This window comes from Microcaecilia unicolor, chromosome 11, assembly GCF_901765095.1.
Source record: "Microcaecilia unicolor chromosome 11, aMicUni1.1, whole genome shotgun sequence".
NCBI lineage: Eukaryota > Metazoa > Chordata > Amphibia > Gymnophiona > Siphonopidae > Microcaecilia > Microcaecilia unicolor.
The window spans coordinates 147715818-147734068 of record NC_044041.1 but is presented as its reverse complement, the minus strand read 5'-3'; the positions used below and the strand labels follow the sequence as shown (position 1 = coordinate 147734068).

The 18251-nt window shown below is 46.9% G+C and overlaps 1 protein-coding gene across 4 annotated transcripts in view; it reads left to right on the top strand.

The window, feature by feature from the left end:
• Positions 1 to 18251, top strand: part of SYMPK (symplekin) — a 767776-nt gene that overhangs the window by 538850 nt on the left and 210675 nt on the right. For all 4 annotated transcript variants that reach the window (XM_030217309.1, XM_030217308.1, XM_030217307.1 and 1 more), the window contains exon 22: positions 17008 to 17109. In XM_030217309.1, coding sequence (XP_030073169.1) covers positions 17008 to 17109 — 102 coding nt within the window. The remainder of the gene's footprint in view (positions 1 to 17007; positions 17110 to 18251) is intronic.

Genomic DNA, 18251 nt, shown 5'->3' with positions numbered 1-18251 from the left:
AACTGTCCAATCCTATTTAATAGAATGCACCTCCAACATTCTGAAGCCGAGAAACCTCGTGTGGTTGGTCACTTCTGCTTGCAACGAACCCAGAAGTACGTGATGTCAATTCAGGAGATGGATATAAAGAGCAGGAATGCCTCAGCCATGCAGTCAGCTTAAGAATATTGGAGGTGCGTTTTATTTTATAGGATGTAAGCCGCATTGAGCCTGCCATGTGTGGGAAAGCGCGGGGTACAAATGTAATAAATAAATCTCTGGAAATCACTAAAAACAAACCTGTTCAAAAAGGCATACCCCACCGACCCAACATAAAAGCCTGAATATCTGCAACACAACGAAACCAAAGCTCATTATGGACATAACTTAACTCTTCCTCTCTAAGATCCCCTAATGTATCGGTCACACATGAACCTTATTCTACCACGACATCACCTTGTATTTGTTCATACTGGAATTGGCGAATGCCGATACGGTACTATGTAAGCCACATTGAGCCTGCAAATAGGTGGGAAAATGTGGGATACAAATGTAACAAATAAAAACCATGCAGGCGGAGGTAGGAGAAAAAAAAGGCAATGATAGTGAAACAACAACCGTGGGAAAGCATGGCACATGAGGTAGGGAGGACATGCAAGTAAAAAGCTGAGAAAACATATGTGGAACTTGAAAATCCAGATTAAAGAGGTAAAAAAAAAAAACAGGTGAGAGATGGTGAAGCTGGCCAAAGGTGTGCCAGAAGCAAAACTCTGAGAAACATTACCTTGATAAAGACAGGTCCAAAAAATAGGACGGTCAGCTTGTGACACAGAAACAGTGTTCTGAAAAGCATGGTATCAGCTCAGAAACAAGAAATAAAAAGTAAAAAAGGGCATTAAAAACGGAACGAGGCGGTGACGTATTCATGTTGGGAACTCTTATATTTCCAAGTTACTCGCTTTAACGTCCTCTTTTAATCTCCAACTATACTCCACCTCCCCCACTCATCAAAATGGTCACTGTCTTGATCTCATCTTCTCCTCCAACTGTTCACCCTCTAGTTTCCTTGCCTCTGATCTTCCCTCCTCTGATCACCATCTTATAACTTTCACACTTAAATCTCCTCCCTCCCAGTCCCGTCCTATCTTATCTCATTTATCTAGGAATCTTCACGATATTGACCCTTCATCTCTATCCTCCCATGTTTCAAACCTCCTCTCTACTGTGGCACCATCCACATCTGTTAACGAGGCTGTTTCTTCTTACAACAATACTCTATCCTCTGCCTTAGACACTCTTGCACCTTTGATGACCCGCCCTGTAAGGCGTACAAAACCCCAACCTTGGCTGACTTCTAATATCCGCTACCTACGTTCCTGTACCCGCTCCGCCGAACGCCTCTGGCGGAAATCTGACATGCTGACCTCCTTCCAATCTGCTCTTTTACGTGCCAAACAGGATTATTATATCCAACTGACCAACTCTCTTGGCTCTAATCCTCGACTTCTCTTCACCACATTGAACTCCCTCCTCAAGGTGCCCCCTCCCCCAACTCCCCTTCATTATCTCCTCAGACCCTTGCTGAATTCTTTCACAACAAGGTTGAAAAGATAAACCTTGCTTTCTCTACCTCACCACCTCTCCCTCCACTAGTCCGTTCCCCTCTCTCTCCTTCCCCTCATTCCCTTTCCTCCTTTCCTGAAGTTACTATTGAGGAAACTACACTTCTCCTTTCTTCCTCAAAATGTACCACCTGTTCCTCTGATCCCATTCCCACCCACCTTCTTAATGCCATCTCTCCTGCTCTTATTCCTTTTATCTGTCACATTCTCAACCTCTCACTTTCCACTGCGACTGTCCCTGCTGCCTTTAAACATGCTGTGGTCACACCTCTCCTTAAGAAGCCTTCACTCGACCCTACTTGTCCCTCTAATTACCGACCCATCTCCCTCCTTCCTTTTCTCTCCAAATTATTTGAGCGTGCTGTTCACCGCCGCTGCCTTGATTTTCTCTCCTCACATGCTATTCTTGACCCACTACAGTCTGGTTTTCACCCTCTCCACTCAACCGAAACTGCGCTTACTAAAGTCTCCAATGACCTATTACTGGCTAAATCCAGAGGTCAATATTCCATCCTCATTCTTCTTGATCTTTCCGCTGCTTTTGACACTGTCGATCACAGCATACTTCTCGATACCCTGTCCTCACTTGGATTCCAGGGCTCTGTCCTTTCCTGGTTCTCTTCCTACCTCTCCCTCCGCACCTTTAGTGTTCACTCTGGTGGATCCTCTTCTACTTCTATCCCTCTGCCTGTCGGCGTACCTCAGGGTTCTGTTCTTGGTCCCCTCCTCTTTTCTATCTACACTTCTTCCCTTGGTTCATTAATCTCATCCCATGGCTTTTCCTACCATCTCTATGCTGATGACTCCCAAATCTACCTTTCTACCCCTGATATCTCACCTTGCATCCAAACCAAAGTTTCAGCGTGCTTGTCTGACATTGCTGTCTGGATGTCTCAACGCCACCTGAAATTAAATATGACCAAAAACCGAGCTTCTCATTTCCCCCCCCCCCCCCCCCCCCCCCCCCGCTCCCCCCCCCCCCCCCCCCCCCCCCCCCCCCCCCCCGTTTTCTATTTCTGTTGATGGCTCTCTCATTCTCCCTTTCTCCTCAGCTCGAAACCTTGGGGTCATCTTTGACTCTTCTCTCTCCTTCTCTGCTCATATCCAGCAGATTGCCAAGACCTGTCGTTTCTTTCTTTACAACATCCGTAAAATCCGCCCCTTTCTTTCCGAGCACTCTACCAAAACCCTCATCCACACCCTTGTCACCTCTCGTTTAGACTACTGCAATCTGCTTTTTGCTGGCCTCCCACTTAGTCACCTCTCCCCTCTCCAGTCGGTTCAAAACTCTGCTGCCCATCTCATCTTCCGCCAGGGTCGCTTTACTCATACTACCCCTCTCCTCAAGACGCTTCACTGGCTCCCTATCCGTTTTCACATCCTGTTCAAACTTCTTCTACTAACCTATAAATGTACTCACTCTGCTGCTCCCCAGTATCTCTCCACACTCGTCCTTCCCTACACCCCTTCCCGTGCACTCCGCTCCATGGATAAATCCTTCTTATCTGTTCCCTTCTCCACTACTGCCAACTCCAGACTTCGCGCCTTCTGTCTCGCTGCACCCTACGCCTGGAATAAACTTCCTGAGGCCCTATGTCTTGCCCCATCCTTGGCCACCTTTAAATCTAGACTGAAAGCCCACCTCTTTAACATTGCTTTTGACTCGTAACCACTTGTAACCACTCGCCTCCACCTACCCTCCTCTCTTCCTTCCCGTCCACATTAATTGATTTGATTTGCTTACTTTATTTATTTTTTGTCTATTAGATTGTAAGCTCTTTGAGCAGGGACTGTCTTTCTTCTATGTTTGTGCAGCGCTGCGTATGCCTTGTAGCACTATAGAAATGCTAAATAGTAGTAGTAGTAGTAGTAACATGAGGATGATGGCCTTGATGGTAGGAAAAGGGAGACCAACCCCCAAAAAAGAAAACTCTTAAATGGAAGGCGATGTAGAGATGAGGGTAAGCTGAAAATGAAAAAGATCAATCGAGAAAAAAAAGTAGATAACTCCAGTGATGAGTGTAAGTTGGAAAATGTGAAAGGAACACATCAAGTTGTGATAAGTAAGAGGGTGTCCTATACGGTGTAGGCCACTAGAGGGCACTAGAAGAAGGTGGAGGTCACTAGGACCGGGGGAGAGCCCTGGGAGGTCCACAGGTGCAGGCGGTTATGGGCTGGGTCCGGTGTAGCTAATTAACCACTTTATACCCCACCTGAGTTGTGAAAGGAGGGGAAGTGAGCTAGCAGCAGAAGAAGAGAGAGCCCCTGGAAGATACTGGCTAACCTTATGGGCTTGGGGGTGGACTGGGTGTCCAAAGGAGATCAGCAGGCTGAAAGTCCTGGGGTAAGAAGTCCCTAAAGCATTAGTGTTTGACTGTGTGTCCTCAGTACTTATAGGAACTGTGTGTTCAGTGGAGGGACTGTGTGTCCGAATAAGAAAAGACTGTGTGTCTAGAACTGTGTGTTCAAAGAGGGACTGTGTGTCCGAAGAAGAAAAGACTGTGTGTTCAAAGAGGGGACTGTGTGTCCAAAGTACTGAGAGAAGCAGGCTGCAATCCCCAAAGTATTGGTATAGTACTGAGCCCATGTATCTGTGTGGGGAGGCTCAAGGTGAAGATCTATGAAAGCCTAAAGTGTTAAGCTAGAAGAAGTGTGCCCAGGGGCTGGAATAAAGAGTTGCCTGATAAATATGCAGTTGGTGAGACCTGCTTAATTTGCTGAGTGGAAACCAGGTCACCCTGAGTGAGAAGGGGTAGCACACTAATCTGCATATGATTTGCATATTGAGAACCAGGTCACCCTGAGTGAGAAGGGGGATATCACAATGTATAAAAAAAGCAACCATGCATGTTATTGGATTAATTTACAATGTGTGTTACTAGTACCTGAATGTTGTGCCAAAAGTACAATGAGAAGAACAGAAAACAAAACAAGGACAGAAGGATCTGGAGAAAGACCGGAGGGTGCAAAGACAAGTGACGCTGTATAAAATAAAAAAGGGGAAAACAGAGGACCCTTCCAGAAAATTAAAGTGATGTTGAAAATATTCTCCATATGTGATGATATGCACACTGTAGGAAGGTGAAAAACGGGGAAATGTAAAAATGTGAAGGTGAACCATGGGATAATTCAAAATACCTGTGTTCTAAACAAGAAGGGCGATGGTGCATAGTAAAAATCCTGTCCCTAAAAAAGACCTTAAATTGAAGGTGTGAAATAGAGAAATGGTCCTGTGTTGTGCTTTATAAGAAAGGTGCATAATCAATTTCAAGGTTTAAGCCCAAAGGAGATACGATTTGAAAACTAAAAATCAAACATTCTTGTTCTTGTAATAAAATTCTGTCTATATCAGTTCTTCTCCGATTTGTCTTGACATTTTTAAAAACAAAAAACTCGAGGTCCTCAGTTGTGTGTCCAGCTTCAAGCCAATGTGATACAAGTGGGGCCGATTCACGGTTATAATTGATTGCTGCGATGAGCCTTGTTTTAATCTAACTTTGGGTCTTGCCGATATATAATAAATTGCATGTACAAATAATAAAGTAAATGACATAGGTGCTATTACAGTCAGAAGAATTTGAGAGTGAATATGCTTTGTTAGTATCTAGATGTACAAAAGAGGTCATTTCAATTGCATGTTTACACACATTGCACTTGCCACATTTATAGTGGCCAAAGGGATTCATATCGGGTTCAGGATTTGGAAGAGTGGGGAGTGTAGAAGGAACTAATTTTTCTCGCAGGTTTCTGTTTCTGGAATAGGCCACAATAAGCTTTTCCCCTTTGAAGCATTTGTGATTTTCAAGAATGTGCCAGTTCTCTTCTGGATCTGGCCTGATAAATGTGAAAACTTCAAAGTGCAGACAAAATCTGGTCCAGGTTTGTCGTCTTTGGGTTTGAGGAGATCCGCCCGGTCTATAGAACTGACTTTGTTGTATCCTGATGTGATTTGTTTTGCTGGGTAACCTCTCCTTTTAAATCTTGTTCCCAAAATTCTTGCTTGTCGGACAAATTCTTCTTCTGGGCAAATTCTTCTAATTCTTAGAAATTGGCATAAGGGAAGTTTGGCTTTGAGAGATCTCTGATGACAACTTCTGTAACGTAAAAGAGCATTATGATCTGTAGTTTTCCTGTACAATGTGGTTTTGAAGATATTAGTATCTCTGATGATCATTAAATCCAAAAAAGGAATTTGTTCATGATGATAATTCATTTTGAATTTTAAATTGCCGTCTCTCTGGTTCAACCATTCTTCCAGTGTAGAAGCTTCCCTTTTCCATATAATAAATATATCAATATATCGGCGGTATATCAGAATGTGGTCACTAAATGGATGATCAGTTAAATGAAGTTTATCAAAATGTGCCACGTATATTTTGGCCAAATCAGGGGCCATGTGTGTGTGTATATGTGTGTATATATAATATTATTTCTCCGAGGACAAGCAGGCTGGAGATCACCACGCATGGGTCGTCGTCCGCGACGGCCCAGGGGCTCCGGACATTAACAACAAAACTTCTAGAAACAGCGTGACGGGCGCGGGGACAACGCAGCGCGCATGCATGAGTGACTTCCCGCCCGCGCGCTTCCCTCAGTTTCCTTTATTCCGCTTCACGAAGAGGGGTTGTTTTTCTGCCACTCCTCGCATTGTTCTGGCCCAGGAGACGTCTTAGCATCGCGTTTACGCCCTCCGGTTCTTCTTTTTGCCCTTTTTTCCTTATTTTCTACTTAGGCTACAAAAAAAAAAATCCTTATTTTCGTAGTGTTTTCGACTTTGGTAAGTTTCCTTTCGCCTATCGGTTGCGGTCGCCTTTAGGCCGCCAGGTCGCATACCTTCCTTTGTTTGTGCCTTTTCATCGGCACCATCGAGCCATTTGATTTTTCGTCCGCTATTTTTCCTCTCATGTCATCGAGGACTCCCAGCGGCTTCAAACGCTGTTCCCGCTGCAACCGGACCATCTCGTCGACCGAGCCTCACACTTGGTGTCTCCAGTGCCTCAGGCCCGACCATTTACCTGCTTCGTGTAAGCTTTGTAAATTAATGAAAAAACAGACCCAGGTGTCTCGAGAGGCTCAGCGTGAGAAGCTTTTTCCAGATCGGTCCGGTCCTTTGACGTCAGCATCGACATCGGTACCGAGGTCGACTGCATCGACATCGGCATCAAGGGAAGCAGCATCAAGAGTCCAGGTAATGGATGCCGAGAGACCTGTTACCGCTGGGAGCAGCGAGGCATCGAGTGGGTCGCCACCCGTCTCTAGGCCTACTGCTATGCAGGCCCCCTGGGACCGCTCTGAATCAGACTCGGCCCCGAAGAGGCGTGAGGATTCCATGTCCTCTTCATCGGTACCGAGGAGTGTCGATGTCGGGCGAAGGCTAAGAAATGTCGCCATCGATCTCCTTCCCGTCACGGTACCGAGAGCTCCGGGGAGCCGAGGGAGTCGGCACCGGGAGGACTGCTCACCCTCTATTCAGGAGGTGCCGATGCGTCGGTAGTCTGGCAGCCAGGTACCGGTTCTTGAACCTCATCTGATTCTGGCACCGACTCCTGTACTGGCCCCACAGCTTGTTCCGATGGCAGCCCTCGATGAGTGTCTTCGGGTCATGCTTCCAGGCCTTTTGGAAGGGATGATCCGTCCTTCTGCCTCAGTACCGCAGGTGCTTGCGCCTGCGGTACCTACTGCTGAGACTGCGTGTGGCCCATCTCCTGTGTGGAGGTCTCCGCCCTCGGTACCACTTGCGGTGCCTGAGCCGGCTGCCACCCGGGTGGACTCTCCCTCAACATCGGTGGAAGAAGCTTCACCGGAGTCCAGGCAGGGGTCCACTTCTCGATGCCCTTCACGAGGACATCGTTCCTCCAGGTCGAGGCAGGATCGGGTTCGGGCTGCTCTTCGAGAGCTATTGTCCAATACCGAGCAGGAGCACTCATGGAGAAAGAAGGAAGACGCCAGATATTTTTCGGAGGAAGATTCTCAGGGGCTTCCGTCTGATCCCACTCCACCTATTGAGGTTAGGCAATCTCCACCTGAGTGTCTCTCCTTTTCATCTTTTGTGCAGGAAATGTCTAGGGACATTCCCTTTCCCATGGAGGCTGTGGATGAGCCCAGGGCCGAGATGTTCGAGGTCCTGGATTATCCTTCTCCACCAAAAGAGGCTGCAACGGCCCCCCTGCACAATACACTCAGGGAAGTGATGTTGCGGAATTGGTCTTGCCTGCTTTCTAATTCAGTTGTCAACAAGAAGTCCGAGTCCCAGTACAGAGTCCATGGTGAACCTGTGATGGTGAAGGCCCAACTTCCTCACAATTCCATTGTGGTGGACTCTGCTCTCAGAAGGTCCAAGAGTACTGGGGACTATGCCTCGGCGCCCCCGGGCAGAGAGTCTAGGACCTTGGATTCTTTTGGGAGGCGTACGTATCAGGCCAGAATGCTCGCGGCCAAGATTCAAACATACCAGCTGTACACCAGCATCCACTTACAGAACTCGATAAAGCAACTGTCCGGTTTGGTTGAAGCTCTTCCTCCTGAGCTTGCTGAGACTTTTCACCAGGTGGTCAGGCAGCAGAAGGCGTGTCGCAAATTCCTGGCCAGGGGAGCTTTTGATTCTTTTGACGCTGCATCCCGGGCGGCTGCTCAGGGTATCGTGATGCACAGACTCTCCTGGCTGCGTGTCTCGGACCTGGATCAGAAGACCCAGCACCGTATGGCGGATGTTCCTTGCCGGGAGGACAGTCTTTTTGGAGAGAAAGTTGAGGATATGGTTGATTCCCTCAAAAAGCATCATGATGCTATGGACTCTCTCGCCTGCCGGACGCCTTCTGCTACTACCTCCTCCTCTAGTGTGCCCTATTCCTCTGGCAGGCGTAGGTACACTCCTGCTTCCAGACAGCCTGTTCAGGCTCGCCCCCAGCAACCCCGCTCTTGTCAGCGGTGTGTGCCTCAGGCCCCTGCGGCTCCACAGCAAAAGCAGGGGACGGGCTTTTGACTGGCTCCAGAGATGCATAGCCGACATCAAAGTATCGGTGCCGGACGATCTTCCTGTCGGAGGGAGGCTTATATTTTTTCACCAAAGGTGGCCTCTGATAACCTCCGACAGGTGGGTTCTTCAAATAGTCCAGTCCGGATACGCTCTCAATCTGGAATCAATACCGCCAAATTGTCCACCGGGAGCTCTATCTTTCAGTTCCCCCCACCACAAGCAGGTACTTGCAGAGGAACTCTCCGCCCTTCTCAGTGCCAATGCGGTCGAACCCCTTCCACCCGGGGAAGAAGGGCTGGGATTCTATTCTAGGTACTTCATTGTGGAAAAGAAAATAGGGGGGATGCGTCCCATCCTAGACCTAAGGGGCCTGAACAAATTCCTGGTCCAAGAAAAGTTCAGGATGCTTTCCCTAGGCACCCTTCTCCCCATGATTCAGGAAAATGACTGGCTTTGCTCTCTGGACTTGAAGGACGCCAACACTCACATCTCGGTGCTTCCAGCTCACAGGCAGTACCTCAGATTTCACTTGGGGACTCAGCATTTTCAGTACTGTGTGCTGCCCTTTGGTCTCGCATCTGCACCCAGGGTATTCACAAAATGCTTGGCCGTTGTCGCAGCATCACTACGCAGACTGGGAGTGCATGTGTTCCCTTACCTCGACGATTGGCTGGTAAAGAACACCTCGGAGGCAGGAGCTCTGCAATCCATGCGGTTCACTATCCACCTACTGGAACTTCTGGGGTTTGTCATCAATTATCCCAAGTCCCATCTGGTTCCCATTCAGAAATTGGAGTTTATAGGAGCTCTGTTGAACACACAGACGTCTCGAGCCTATCTACCCCAGGCGAGGGCAGACAACCTTCTGTCCCTAGTGTCCTTGACTCGAGCGTCGCAACAGATCACAGCTCGGCAGATGTTGAGACTTCTCGGCCATATGGCCTCCACAGTTCATGTGACTCCCATGGCACGACTATACATGAGATCGGCTCAGTAGACCCTTCCCAGTGGTGTCAGGCTACGGGGAATCTAGAGTATGTCATCCATCTTCCCACCGAATTTTGCAATTCCCTTCACTGGTGGACCATTCGCTCCAATCTGGTCTTGGGACGTCCATTCCAAATTCCTCAGCCACAAAAGGTGCTGACAACGGATGCAACCCTTCTAGGGTGGGGGGCTCATGTCGATGGGCTTCACACTCAAGGAGTTTGGGCCTTCCAGGAAACGCATCTACAGATCAACCTCTTGGAATTACGAGCGATCTGGATTGCACTGAAGACTTTCAAAGATCGGCTGTCCACTCAAATTATCCTAATTCAGACAGACAATCAGGTTGCCGTGTATTACACGAACAAGCAGGGGGGCATCGGATCTCGCCCTCTGTGTCAGGAAGCAGTCAGGATGTGGCTTTGGGCTCGCCAGCACGGCATGCTTCTCTAGGCTACATATCTGGCAGGCGTAAACAACAGTCTGGCCGACAGGTTGAGCAGGATAATGCAACCTCACGAGTGGTCTTTGAACATGGACGTTGTCCGCAAGATCTTCCGAGTGTGGGGCACCCCCTCGGTGGATCTTTTTGACACTCAGTACAATCACAAGGTTCCTCAATTCTTTTCCAGGCTTCAGGCCCACAAAAGACTAGTGTCGGATGCCTTTCTCCTTCATTGGGGGAGGGGTCTCATGTACGCGTATCTTCCCATTCCTTTAGTAGGGAAAACTCTGCTGAAACTCAAACAAGACTGCTGAACCATGATTCTGATAGCACCCTTCTGGCCCCGTCAGATATGGTTCTCTCTTCTTCTGGACTTGTCGTCAGAAGAACCGTGGAGATTGCACTGTTTTCCGACCCTCATCACTCAGAACCAGGGGTCGCTTCTACATCTCAACCTCCAGTCTCTGGCTCTCACGGCCTGGATGTTGAGAGTTTAGAAGTTGCCTCTTTAGGCTTCTCAGAGGGTGTCTCCTGAGTCTTGCTTGCTTCCAGGAAAGATTCCACGAAAAGGAGTTATGGTTTTAAATGGAGGAGGTTTGCCATCTGGTGTGATAACAAGGCCCTAGATCCTTTCTCTTGTCCTACACGGACCCTGCTTGAATACCTTCTACACTTATCAGAGTCTGGCCTTAAGACTAACTCAGTAAGAGTTCACCTGAGTGCAATCAGTGCTTATCATCACCGTGTAGAAGGTCAGCCTATCCTGGACAGCCTTTAGTTCGTTTTATGAGAGGTTTGCTTTTGTCAAAGCCCCCTGTCAAACCTCCACCAGTGTCATGGGATCTCAACGTCGTTCTCACCCAGCTGATGAAACCTCCTTTTGAGCCACTGAATTCCTGCCATCTGAAGTACTTGACCTGGAAGGTCATTTTCTTGGTGGCTGTTACTTCAGCTCGTAGAGTCAGTGAGCTCCAAGCCCTAGTAGTTCATGCTCCCTACATTAAATTTCATCATAACAGGGTAGTTCTCCGCACTCGTCCTAAGTTCCTGCTGAAGATGGTGTCGGAGTTCCATCTGAACCAGTCAGTTGTCCTGCCAACTTTTTTTCCCCGACCTCATACCCGTCCTGGTGATGACAAGTTGCATACCTTGGACTGTAAGAGAGCATTGGCCTTTTACGTGAAGCGGACGAAGCCCTTCAGACAGTCCGCCCAGTTGTTTGTTTCGTTTCGTTTGAGCCCAACAGGATGGGGGTTGCCATCGGAAAACGCACAATCTCCAGTTGGCTAGCAGATTACATTTCCTTCACTTATGCCCAAGCTGGGCTGACCTTGGAGGGCCATGTCACGGCTCATAATGTTAGAGCCATGGCTGCGTCAGTGGCTCACTTAAAGTCAGCTTCCATTGAAGAGAGTTGCAGGGCTGCGACTTGGTCATCAGTCCACACATTCACATCTCATTACTGCCTTCAGCAAGATACCCAACGCGACAGTCGGTTTGGGCAGTCGGTGTTACAGAATCTGTTTGGGGTTTAGAATCCAACTCCACCCTCCTAGGCCCATTTCTGTTCTGTTCCAGGCTGCATTCTCACTTAGTTGTGTTTGTTTTCAGGTCAATCTCAGTTGTGTCCTCGCCGTTGCGAGGCCCAACTGACCATTGTTTTGAGTGAGCCTGGGTGCTAGGGATACCCCATGCGTGGTAATCTCCAGCCTACTTGTCCTCGGAGAAAATGAAGATACTTACCTGTAGCAGGTATTCTCCGAGGACAGCAGGCTGGAGATCACCACAACCCTCCCTCCTCCCCTTAGGAGTTGTTCTGTTCTAGTTTGCTTGTTATATAACTGAGGGAAGCGCGCGGGCGTCGTGGGCGGAAAGTCACTCGCGCATGCGAGGTGCATTGTCTCCGCGCCCGTCGCGCTGTTTCTAGAAGTTTTTTTGTTAATTTCCGGAGGTCCTGGGCCGTCGTGGACGACGGCCCATGTGTGGTGATGTCCAGCCTGCTGTTCTCGGAGAATACCTGCTACAGGTAAGTATCTTCATTTTATTTGTACATCTTTTAGGGGGTTGTTTAGTAAAGCTTATCTCGAGTTATCTGCAGCAGGGCCCATTTTATTCCTATGGGCCCTGCTGCAGATAACTCATGCTAAGCTTCATTAAACAAACCCCCTAATTTTTTTATTATTATTATTTTTGGATTGTGTTTCATATGTGATATTCTTTTAACAAATCAGAACATCATATATTGTTACATGGAGTCTTTTTATTTGCTTTTTTATTTATTTGCTTACATGTTTTTTCTGGTCATCCAATATTTTATTAGACTTTTTATCATTATTTGTTTTACATATATACAGTGTAATCCGCTTAAGTGCAAGGGTCTGGGACCAAAGAAATGCATGCAGTTAACCAGAGTGTGCACTTAACCGTTGTGACCCAAAGAAGCTTGACATCTGATGAACATATGTACAGTACTGTTTATTATTATACGTACAGAATACAGTCTCCGTTAACTGACATTAGGCTTACTTGAAGTAATCAGTTATAATCCTCTGTACAATCTTGGGTCTGTGAGTTCTGTAGACTACATCTCCCAGACTGTTATAGCACTGACATCCAGTGGCCTCCAGATAGACCCGCACGGTGTTGAGACTCTCCAGCGCTCTTGCAAAAGTGACAGGAGGCGGTTGTTGAATTTCATCAGCATGTGCCTCGCTGCTCATTTCATCATCTGTTCAATCATCAGCCGTTGTTGCCTGCGTGTAGGCGCATATCTCGACATCAGTGCTGTCTTCAGCTGTTTGTAGATCGTAATCAACAGCTATGTAGTGATGGAACTCCTCTTCAGTAACACCGGCTGGGATGTCAATAACCTGTTCATCTGACGCATTTGCAGCAGATGCATCTGTTTCGTCCCTCTCCACATCCTTAACAAAGCTTGGCCGCTTGTAGCAGTTCACAGTGGTTGCCTGTGTAACATGATTCCAGGCTTCTTTCTGCATATGTAGGGAACCCAACAGTGATAGATTACGAGCCAGTTCAACAGCACGTTTATCCTTGCCAGTCTGGTCATCCTTAACGCTCGTCAGACGACGAATCACAAGAGCCCGATAATATTGTTTGAAATTGCCTATTATGCCCTGATCATAGGTTGGATCAGAGAGGTAGTGTTTGGTGGCAGGAAGACCACCTCGACGTTAGACAGCCTGACATCATCCCTGTGTGCAGCACAATTATCACAAAGCAGCAAAATCTGACGCTTTTGTGCCCGCATTCTAGTGTCTAACTTCTTTAGCCACTGCTTCCAAATTTCCTCAGTCATCCATGAATTTGCATTAGCCTCGTATGACACAGGAAGTCGCTTAACTTTCTTGAAGCAACGAGTCTGTTTGCTCTTTCCAGTGACGAGGGGTTCCAACTTCTCACTCCCATCCATATTGCAGCAAAGGAGGATCGTCAGTCAGTCCTTCGATGTTTTACCTCCAGTAGGTTCGGCATGTTTGAATGCAAGTGTTCCGTCAGGAATCGCTCACCAGTAGAGACCATTTTCGTCAGCATTGAAAATGTCATGAGGTGCAAACTCGTTCAAGATGGTAGGAAGAACAGAAACAACCCAATTTTCAGTTCCAAAGTCATCAGCGTCTTGTTTCTCACCATGCTGTTTCTTGATTTTATGCTGTTCCTCTCCTTCCATCTTTCCAACCATCCAACAGTGGCTTTGAATTCAGTTAATCCAAGACTTTCAGCTAGCTGATTAGCTTTCTCCATAAGCAGTGGACCACTGATAGGAAACTGTCTGCTCCTGACTCGAGAAAACCACCGAAGAAGAGCATCTTCTACCTCCTCAGCTTTTCCCGCCCATTTTCGTTTCCGTTGTGGATTTGTATGGTTTTGCCAGTCTTCCGGAAGCTGGTCTTTGTGCTTCAAGACATGTGAAATTTGACTGGGATTGACATCATATTCTTTAGCAATAGATGCTTGACTTCGTTTGTTTTCTGATTTTTTAAGAACTTCTATTTGTTCAGCCAGTGTTAGTCTTACAGTTCCACCGTGACGACGACCCCGGTGTATGCTCTAACAACATTCTTTCGCTTATTCTGCCTGTGGCAGTTAGAGGCAGTAAATTTGAAATCTCGTTGGTTGTCACACGCCAGTCAGCTTCCATATTCCATACACGCGCTTATGCGGAGTCTTTCCTGCCGAGCAGCGGTCTTGAACCATGCATATAAGCGAATCTTGCACTTATCAGTGGTGCGCTAAACTAAAATTTGTCCCCATAGAAATTGATGGTGCCAAAAATGGGACCGAAGTACGGCATGCAGTTAAACAGAGCATGCGCTTATCTGACGTGCACTTAAATGGAGTGCACTGTATATATATTTTTTACATATATGTTCTTATATATTTATATGTACTTGAGTATAACTTTATACAGTGGGGGAAATAAGTATTTGATCCCTTGCTGATTTTGTAAGTTTGCCCACTGACAAAGACATGAGCAGCCCATAATTGAAGGGTAGGTTATTGGTAACAGTGAGAGATAGCACATCACAAATTAAATCCGGAAAATAACATTGTGGAAAGTATATGAATTTATTTGCATTCTGCAGAGGGAAATAAGTATTTAATCCCTCTGGCAAACAAGACCTAATACTTGGTGGCAAAACCCTTGTTGGCAAGCACAGCGGTCAGACGTCTTCTGTAGTTGATGATGAGGTTTGCACACATGTCAGGAGGAATTTTGGTCCACTCCTCTTTGCAGATCATCTCTAAATCATTAAGAGTTCTGGGCTGTCGCTTGGCAACTCGCAGCTTCAGCTCCCTCCATAAGTTTTCAATGGGATTAAGGTCTGGTGACTGGCTAGGCCACTCCATGACCCTAATGTGCTTCTTCCTGAGCCACTCCTTTGTTGCCTTGGCTGTATGTTTTGGGTCATTGTCGTGCTGGAAGACCCAGCCACGACCCATTTTTAAGGCCCTGGCGGAGGGAAGGAGGTTGTCACTCAGAATTGTACGGTACATGGCCCCATCCATTCTCCCATTGATGCGGTGAAGTAGTCCTGTGCCCTTAGCAGAGAAACACCCCCAAAACATAACATTTCCACCTCCATGCTTGACAGTGGGGACGGTGTTCTTTGGGTCATAGGCAGCATTTCTCTTCCTCCAAATACGGCGAGTTGAGTTCATGCCAAAGAGCTCAATTTTTGTCTCATCTGACCACAGCACCTTCTCCCAATCACTCTCGGCATCATCCAGGTGTTCACTGGCAAACTTCAGACGGGCCGTCACATGTGCCTTCCGGAGCAGGGGGACCTTGCGGGCACTGCAGGATTGCAATCCGTTATGTCGTAATGTGTTACCAATGGCTTTCGTGGTGACAGTGGTCCCAGCTGCCTTGAGATCATTGACAAGTTCCCCCCTTGTAGTTGTAGGCTGATTTCTAACCTTCCTCATGATCAAGGATACCCCACGAGGTGAGATTTTGCGTGGAGCCCCAGATCTTTGTCGATTGACAGTCATTTTGTACTTCTTCCATTTTCTTACTATGGCACCAACAGTTGTCTCCTTCTCGCCCAGCGTCTTACTGATGGTTTTGTTGCCCATTCCAGCCTTGTGCAGGTGTATGATCTTGTCCCTGACATCCTTAGACAGCTCCTTGCTCTTGGCCATTTTGTAGAGGTTAGAGTCTGACTGATTCACTGAGTCTGTGGACAGGTGTCTTTCATACAGGTGACCATTGCCGACAGCTGTCTGTCATGCAGGTAACGAGTTGATTTGGAGCACCTACCTGGTCTGTAGGGGCCAGATCTCTTACTGGTTGGTGGGGGATCAAATACTTATTTCCCTCTGCAGAATGCAAATAAATTCATATACTTTCCACAATGTGATTTTCCGGATTTAATTTGTGATGTGCTATCTCTCACTGTTACCAATAACCTACCCTTCAATTATGGGCTGCTCATGTCTTTGTCAGTGGGCAAACTTACAAAATCAGCAAGGGATCAAATACTTATTTCCCCCACTGTATTTACCCCAGATATGTTTCTTAATGTATGTTCATTGTAGACCCCTGATGTAGGCTTTATGCCAAAGCACAGTTCTGAAGAAATAAAGGTTTTATTTATTATATTCCTCATCCTTCTGTTTTTCTTCACAGGAGAGCCCTGCTGATCACACTACTCCTTTTGCTGGAACGCCTTACAAAACTTGTTTACATAGCCTGCTTACAGAAACACAATGCAAATGTTCTTGCCTTAATTCACAAGTAGATTTTCAAATTAATTAGAGTACTGTTTCATAGAGTCTGCTACCAAAAATACTCATACAGCTTAAAACAAACATCACAGAAGGTCAAGACTGTGTGTGCAGCAGACACAGTACCCGTCATCCATTTTGTTGTTAAAGGAATACACACTAATCCGTATTATTTTTTAAGCCAGAGGACTCCAAACACTTCAATCAGTAACTTCATCTAGCTCAGGCTTGTCCAACCTTTTTCTATCAAGGGCCACATTTAATATTTTATAACATTCGGAGGGCCAAAATATATGTGTGCGCACTCACACTCTCTTTTTGAGAATCACACAATCACATACTCCCTGAGAACACCCAGTCTGTCTCTCTCTTTCATGTAACTCCCCCAGCTCATCTCTCTCTGTCTCTCAAGTACTCCTCCTCCCCAGCCTTCACCCATTCGCTTGCTGTTTTTCATGTACCCCCTAATCTTCACCCAGTTTCTCTCAACTCTTGTCCACGTCTGATCATCCCCACAGATTTTAAGCATGCAGGAAATAATCATGTATGCACTTTGTTGCAGAAGGCTAGAAATTCAAAGGAAAGCTATATGTGGAGCAGTCACGAAGATTTAAAAGTCTGCTTATCTTTTTTTAGTTGCACTAGCATAGTTGTTCCTTTGCCATCTAAGGTAACAATTATCTTTTTGTCAGATGTGTGCATGTTTTCCATGGTCTCTTTCTCACTTGTTTTCTTCTGTCTTGTAGGAGAAGGAAATTCATCTGTTTCACCTTTGAACCCTGGAGAGTTATTAATTGCTCTTCATAATATTGACTCCACAAAATGTGATATGAAGTCCATAATCAAAGGTAAGAAACAACTGTCAAAGAAGTCCCAACAGCATCCTACACAAATACCCTTAGCGCTAAGATTGAAGACCCACCAGAGACAGCGAAATATATATAATTCACCTTGAGCTACTACTGAAAAGCATGAGCAATATTCTAAAAGCCTGTGTTAAAGTTTAGAGGGAAATGGTTAATGAAAAGTTTGTTTGCTTCACACCACCCCATGATTGAACGAGCAACACTAGCTTCCCATCAAAGCGAGAACTAGAAAAAAAACTGGTACAACCGGCATTTCCTTGTCATCAAGCAGATGAAGCCATTACGTATGGGTTGTGTCCATCAACCAGCAGGGGGAGATAGAGAGCACTCAATTTTTCACAGTGCCTCATGGCCAGCTAGCTCCACTGCCTCTTCAGTGTTCTCTATCTCCCCAAGCAGGGTGGCTGCAGCTTCTTCGAGCTCCATCAAAAATCTGCCTAGGGGTGGCTCCTGGCTTGCCAGTTGTTAGCCATGGTATTAGAGGCTATAGCAGCTTCACTTTGAAGGCACATAGGTCAGCCCTTTCCCTGCCTTACCCATGCCCCCGTGGATGTGGACATATTAGCTTGCTTTTCCCTGTCCTTTCCCACTCAGTGGATGCAGGCACATTGGTTCGCCTTTCCCTGTCTTTCCCACTTATCTGAGCCTCCGGAGTGTTTTTATTTACCTCTTTTACCTCTGCTTTCCTCACAGTGTTAAAATAAATAAATAATTAAAGTCGCGTCGCGCTTTAGCGCAGCGATCTTGGAAAAGAGGTTTTTTTCTTAAGATTCTTCTGCAGGACCGGAGCTGTGATACTCGGTCTAGTGAGGTAAGAGTGTTTTCTGACTCCTCCGGGGTGGGCCCGCGATCGGGACGTTTTTGGCGCGAACCGCCATTTTTGAATTTTACCGCCGTTTTTGGCGATGGCTGCGGAGACTGTAAAGCGCTGTTCTAAATGTGGCAAGCGCAAATCAGCAGCGGGGCTCTGTAATTCGTGCTGTACAGACGGTAGAGCCGGCCCGAGCATGGTGAACGGCGATCTTTTGCGCTCTGAGCTGGCAGCGGACGCCATTTTGGATTTTCCACATGGCGCGGCCTCCGTTGCGACGGAGAGCCCTGAATCCAGGGGGGGGGGGGTCCTC